We start from the raw sequence: 6,989 nt of genomic DNA on the forward strand, positions 1-6,989 counted from the left end.
GTGCCTCAACTTATCGTCTTTCATACGATCTTCCATGTGCCATCGCAACAACTTCGCATGATCTTTATTTCTGAACAGACGTTTCAACCGTGGTATTATAGGAGCATACCACATCACCTTGGCAGGAACCCTCTTCCTGGGTGGCTCGCCCTCAATATCACCGGGGTCATCTTTTCTGATCTTATACCGCAATGCAGTGCATACCGGGCATTTATCCATATTCTCGTACTTCTCACCGCGGTAGAGGATGCAGTCATTAGGGAATGCATGTATCTTCTGCACGTCTAATCCTAGAGGACAGACAAGCTTCTTTGCTTCGTACGTACTGGCGGGCAATTCGTTCTTTCTTGGAAGCATCTTCTTCATCAGTACCAGCAACTTTTCGAATGGCGAGTCAGTCACACCGGTCTCTGCCTTCCACTTCAGCAATTCCAGTGTGCTACCCAGCTTCTTCTGGCCATCTTCACAAGTTGGGTACAACAATTTGTTGTGGTCCTGTAACATCTGCTCGAACTGCAACCTCTCCTTTTCCGTGTCACAACCTCGCCGTGCATCAGAAATGACCCGGCCAAGATCATCAGCGGGCTCATCCGGTTCTCGTTCTTCATCCTGATCTTCTTCTTCATTGTCTTCCATTGCGGTATCAGCATACTCAGGGAACATAGATCGGTAGTTGTCACCATCGTTCTCTTCTTCTTCATCGTCGTCTTCCATCATAACCCCTCTTTCTCCGTGCTTGGTCCAAACATTATAGCCCGACATAAAACCGGACCGAAGCAGGTGGCTCTGAATGACTCTTGAGGAAGTGTAATCCTTCTCATTCCGACATTCAACACATGGAGAAAACATATAGCCACCACCATGCTTGTTCGCATCGGCTGCATCTCGAAAAGAATGCACACCTTCTCTGTAAGCGGCTGTGCGTCGATCACCGTACATCCATGGATGGCTCGTCTCTGCGTTATACGACAGTATATCAAATACAATCACGATCCTAAAAATTAGTACCGCACGGTCTAAACGAGGAAATATAGTTGCTAACCTTTTAGAATAAGTAGAAATAAAGAGGAAGAGGTTTAAGCATGGCTCGGGCATCTCATATCGTAGTTGTGTTCGGTGAACTGAAGCGGCATCGCTCTAACACACATTTCAACAAACACCTCTAGTGCATCAAAAAAAGTGGAGAGCAAGCACCCACCCACAATCCTCCATCGAAGAAAAATGCAACGAAGTGGGGTGCTATATATAGGCAGAGGACTTTAGTCCCGGTTTGAGACACAAACCGAGACTAAAGGTGGTGCACATGCGGGCTGCCCACCACGTAACCCTTTAGTCCCGGTTTGGGACACGAACCGGGACTAAAGGTTCCTTACGGGCCGGGACTATAGCCTCGAGGGAGGCATAGGGAATTGGGGCGACGTGGCCGGGCCTTTAGTCCCGGCCTGCCTGGGCCGGGACTAAAGGGTCCCGGCCAAAGGCCCGTTTTCTACTGGTGACTATAGGAGGTGGCCAGATGGGACGTGCGCATGGTGGACAACATATGATGAGCCATCTCCATTCCGTATGTAGTTTCACCGGCAGTGATACGAGCTGCAGCTGCAATGAGTCGAGGGCTTATTCGGTCCAGTATTGCTGGTCACGTTAGTCGTGGCGTTAACACAGGTTACTATAGCATGGTGGGCGCAGCGGTGTGGTTGCTGGTTGCACCCACCAGGATTTTTCTTCCTAAGCTTTCAGTGTTATGGATGGATGATGATATCAGGTAACACAACTTATCTAGTTCTGCAATCGCAAGAGTGGTCAACAGCTTATTACGCATTAGGTAATCGTTATGGCACTGCAAATGCAGAACAATAAACCCAACATGATGTGCCACGCAAACACATTCGATATTTCCATCTTAGCAAGAACAGAGTAGCTGCCCATGAGAACAGATCCAAGGAGGCACTCCAAAAAGACTGAGATTTGATTTAAATTCCGCGTCCGCATTTCCTGATTTTGGCCAACACCTCCCGAACGGTGTCAGCGTTAGCTGCCCATTTGGTGAGCTTTGGCTGAGCTACACTTAACCACCTGGGCGCCATTTCTTGCGCGCGGGCGCGCACAGCGCAAGAGCCCTCCACCCACCGCAACCACCTTCTTGACCCCCTCCTAAACCCAAGCTACCGCGGCCGGTTTCCCGCTCAGATTCCTCCGGCCTCGCTTCCGTGGCAACTTAACCGAATCCAACAAACAGCAAGAAGCCCCACGAAGAAGCCAATCTCGACCTCCACCTCGCTCGCCAACCTCATCTGATGAGATGCTATGCTCCCCTCCTCGGGTTGACTCCCCAATTGGGGAGCTATAAGAATGGTCACTGGTAGGATGCTTAGAGTCCAACCAGTTCCATCGAACTCTCTCTCCCTCTCTCCCTCTCTTGCCGCGGCAGCCACAGCGAGGTGGCCCGGCCCAGTGTGCTTGGATTCTTAGATTTATACGCACGGGGAGCGCCGAGCCGAGCAAGATGTCGCGGTTCGTCGACAAGCTGCCGTTCTTCGACCGGAGGGCGTCGCCGATGGAGGAAGCCGACGATATCCCGCGCAGCGGCCTCCTCCACCTGCACGGCGGCCACCACCACTACCAGCACCACCATCAGCCGCAGACCGCATTGATGGCGCCCGAGCCGTCCCCGCCCACCACCAAGCAGTCCTCCTCCACTCTGGCGCAGCTCCTCAAGCGCGTCAACGAGGCGCGCAGCGACGCCTCGTCGCCCAACTCGTCCCCGTCCCACTACACCATCGAGCTTGGAGGCTCCATGCCGGGGTCCATCGGCAGTGAGAGCGAGCACGCCAGCCTTACCGGTGTCGGTGTCGGCGACGGCACGCTGCTGCCGTTCGTGCTCAAGTTCACCGACCTCACGTACAGCGTGAAGCAGAGGAAGAAGGGCCCCTGCCTGCCCGCGCTGCCGTTCCGTCGCGGGGATGCCGAGCCCGAGGCGCCACGGATGAAGACGCTGCTGGACAACATCTCCGGGGAGGCCCGGGAGGGCGAGATCATGGCGGTGCTCGGTGCCAGCGGGTCCGGCAAGAGCACGCTCATCGACGCGCTCGCCAACCGCATCAGAAAGGAGAGCCTCCACGGCTCCGTCACGCTCAACGGCGAGTCCATGGACAACAACCTGCTCAAGGTCATCTCGGCGTACGTGATGCAGGACGACCTCCTGTACCCGATGCTCACCGTGGAGGAGACGCTCATGTTCTCCGCCGAGTTCCGCCTGCCGCGCTCCCTCCCCACCAAAGAGAAGAAGAAGCGGGTGCAGGCGCTCATCGACCAGCTCGGCCTGCGCAACGCGGCCAACACCATCATCGGCGACGAGGGACACCGTGGCGTGTCGGGCGGCGAGCGCCGGCGCGTGTCCATTGGAGTGGACATCATCCACGACCCCATCGTGCTGTTCCTCGATGAGCCCACCTCCGGACTTGACTCCACCAGTGCCTTCATGGTGGTGAAGGTGCTGCAGCGCATCGCCCAGAGCGGCAGCGTCGTGGTCATGTCCATCCACCAGCCGAGCTACCGCATCCTCGGTCTCCTCGACCGCCTCCTGTTCCTGTCCCGTGGCCAGACTGTGTACTACGGTCCTCCCGGCGCGCTGTCGTCCTTCTTCTCGGACTTCGGCAAGCCCATCCATGACAACGAGAACCCGACGGAGTTCGCGCTCGACCTCGTCAGGGAGCTCGAGGCCATGCCGAACGGGGCATGCGACCTCATCGAGCACAACAAGTCATGGCAGAAGCGCATGGGCCCGAAGATGAAACACGCCGACGACGGGAATGGCGGGAAGCCATCGCTCTCCCTGCAGGAGGCCATCAGCGCCAGCATCTCTCGCGGGAAGCTCGTGTCCGGCGCGACCGACGGCAATGTCACGGTGCCCTCGCCATCGTCCGCCCCGGCGTCCGCGGTGGCCAAGTTCGCGAACCCGTTCTGGATCGAGATGGGTGTGCTGACCCGTCGCGCGTTCCTCAACACGAAGCGCACGCCGGAGATCTTCGTCATCCGCCTGGGCGCGGTGCTCATCACGGGGTTCATCCTGGCGACCATCTTCTGGCGCCTTGACGACTCGCCCAAGGGCGTGGAGGAGCGCCTGGGCTTCTTCGCCATCGCCATGTCCACCATGTTCTACACTTGCTCCGACGCGCTGCCCGTGTTCCTCAACGAGCGCTACATTTTCCTCCGCGAGACGGCCTACAACGCGTACCGGCGGTCCTCGTACGTGCTCTCCCACACCATCGTCGGCTTCCCCTCGCTCATCGTCCTGTCCCTGGCCTTCGCGGTGACCACATTCTTCGCCGTGGGGCTGGCCGGGGGCGCCCAGGGGTTCTTCTTCTTCGTGGCCATCGTTCTAGCCTCTTTCTGGGCCGGGAGCGGGTTCGCGACATTCCTGTCCGGCGTGGTGACCAACGTGCAGCTGGGGTTCCCCGTGGTGGTGTCGACGCTGGCCTACTTCCTGCTCTTCAGCGGCTTCTTCATCAACCGGGACAGGATCCCCAAGTACTGGCTGTGGTTCCACTACGCGTCGCTGGTCAAGTACCCGTACGAGGCTGTGATGATCAACGAGTTCAGCGACCCCGGGCGGTGCTTCGTGCGCGGGGTGCAGATGTTCGACAACACGCCGCTGTCCGTCCTGCCGGCGGCGATCAAGGTGCGGGTGCTGAGGGCCATGAGCTCGTCCCTCGGCATCAACATCGGCACGGCGACGTGCATCACCACGGGGCCGGACTTCCTGAAGCAGCAGGCCGTCACCGACCTCACCAAGTGGGACTGCCTCTGGATCACCGTCGCGTGGGGCTTCCTCTTCCGCATCCTCTTCTACGTCTCCCTGCTGCTCGGGAGCAGGAACAAGAGGAGGTAGAGCGCGTGATCCAGCGTCGAGGCGAGGCGAGCGTGATTCTTCCATCGGATCATCTTCTTGGATCCCTCGGCTTTACTGGCACGAGCAATTGTGGGGCTGTCTCTCAGTCTTCTGTAATTTTTTCCTTGTTCATTCTTTTTTTTTCGATTTTTTACTTGACTGCATGTGATTAAGACGGGGAGGGAGATGTTTGCTGCGTGTAAATTTGCTTCCAAGTTGTAACGATATCATGACAAGTTGAAAGTTGAAACTGTAGCCCGACAATATGGTTTTCCCGCCATCTTCCCTCTACATTTGAAACTTCAAATGCATAGGTCCCCCTATGTGTCGTAGTGTGCTTCATGACGAAGAACAATGAAAAAGGTATTGATGTGACGCATATAAGTATGGATATGTTTGGTGAGCAGAAATTGGACTTAGCAACCAAGACGACCAAATCCTACCAACATGATGCATGGAAGAACAAACACGCTTGGCAGACCTTGGTAGTTGCAGCTACTCGCTTGCTCATCAGGTGGTGGGTTATAGCCAACAATCCACTAAAATTTAAATGAGTTAAGTAGGATCAAATGGGTTCCCACTTTTTAAATGTATACAACATGTACGATTATTGTCCACTTTTTGAATCATGATTATCTGAAGCTATAACCAGGATCGTACATGGGCATTATCACCCTGAAAGTGTAATTTAATCATAACTACTACTCCCTCCGTTTTTAAATATAAGTCTTTTAAGAGGTGTCACTAGAAAGGTGTTTGTTTCAAAGATTTTTGCCCATCACCTGTTTACGATGTAAAGCGAAAATGTTACTTGTGTTTGATAACTTCACACGGTAAATGCTTTCCTCCGTAAACGGGTCCAGCCCAGTTATCAACTGATACCGCTCACCCCCATCGGTAAAAGGTTGTGGTTCCTCCTTGACCCGAGCGACCTCCTCCCCGCACGATTCCCTTTTCCTTGTACGTTGTCGCCTCCCCAACCCCCGTCAAGTCCGACGCCAGCGCCTCCCGGCTCCCCTTTGATCCATCGCTCCCTGACAAATGGGAAGAGTTCCATGTGGAGATTGGAGCAGTGTGCGGCGCTTGTGATCGGGAAGGCCGTCGGGCGGCCGGCAGCGCACATGCCCGGGGATGGCCGACGGCATTTGAGATTCGATTGGTGGAGCGCAAGATCCGAACGGTCGCGACACTTGATTCGGGTGATGGCCGGCGGCGTTTGAGATCCGAGCAGCGGTGGCGCGTAAGATCCTCGACGGCTGGACCGAGGCAAGAGCAGGCCATTTAAGTCCCACAGAAACATCCCACGCCAGGTTGCATCGCCGGCAGCGGCGGCGCAGAAGTCGCCGAGGATTCGCCGCCTGTATGCACGGAGCCCACGATCTCCAGCTCTCCAAGCCAAGGAACCCCTGATGGTGGCCGGTGAGCAGCTAATCAATTCCTTTCCCTGAACTTGTACCAAACAGAATTGGAAAAAAGACATTACACCTCCTTAAATGCTGGGATCTCATTACGTTAACATTACCCTTACCATTTCTGTTGCCAAACACCTTCTAGGTGGTTCCAGCATCATCTTGATCACCACCATGGTCTCCGACTGTTAGTTCCACCTTTTGGCGATCTAGAATATCAAAGGCATTCAAAATGAAACATTCAACAGGGATAATATTAAATAAAGTATGTAAAAAAAAATTAAAAACATATTACCGGCTGACCGAAGCCAATCCTCGAGGCACATCAGCGTCTCAACGGTACTCGGGCTCAAACTACTTCTATGTTCAGTGATGACCCTTCCAGCATTGCTGAATGCAGCCTCCACAGGCAGTGTAGACGCGGACACTGCCAATATGTCCCGCGCTATAGTCGCAAGCACTGGATACTTTGGGGAGTGGATTTCCTGTTAGAAATATGCCCTAGAGGCAATAATAAATTAGTTATTATTATATTTCTTAGTTCATGATAGTCGTTTATTATCCATGCTATAATTGATTTGATTGGAAACACAATACTTGTGTGGATACATAGACAAAACATTGTCCCTAGTATGCCTCTAGTTGACTAGCTCGTTGATCAAAGATGGTCAAGGTTTCCTAGCCATAGGCAA

The 6,989-nt window shown here is 54.3% G+C and overlaps 1 protein-coding gene across 1 annotated transcript; it reads left to right on the forward strand.

Moving 5' to 3' along the window:
• Positions 1 to 2,211: 2,211 nt before the first annotated feature.
• Positions 2,212 to 5,168, forward strand: LOC123446617 (ABC transporter G family member 5-like). The gene has a single exon (XM_045123192.1). The coding sequence runs from the start codon at positions 2,504 to 2,506 to the stop codon at positions 4,886 to 4,888; it is 2,385 nt and encodes a 794-aa protein (XP_044979127.1). The 5' UTR covers positions 2,212 to 2,503; the 3' UTR covers positions 4,889 to 5,168.
• The last annotated feature ends 1,821 nt before the right edge of the window (positions 5,169 to 6,989 follow it).

Source organism: Hordeum vulgare, chromosome 4H, assembly GCF_904849725.1.
Source record: "Hordeum vulgare subsp. vulgare chromosome 4H, MorexV3_pseudomolecules_assembly, whole genome shotgun sequence".
In the NCBI taxonomy this organism is placed as follows: domain Eukaryota; kingdom Viridiplantae; phylum Streptophyta; class Magnoliopsida; order Poales; family Poaceae; genus Hordeum; species Hordeum vulgare.

Coding starts and splice junctions, on each gene's coding strand:
- LOC123446617 (XM_045123192.1), top strand. CDS start 2,504: ATGTCGCGGTTCGTCGACAAGCTGCCGTTCTTCGACCGGAGGGCGTCG.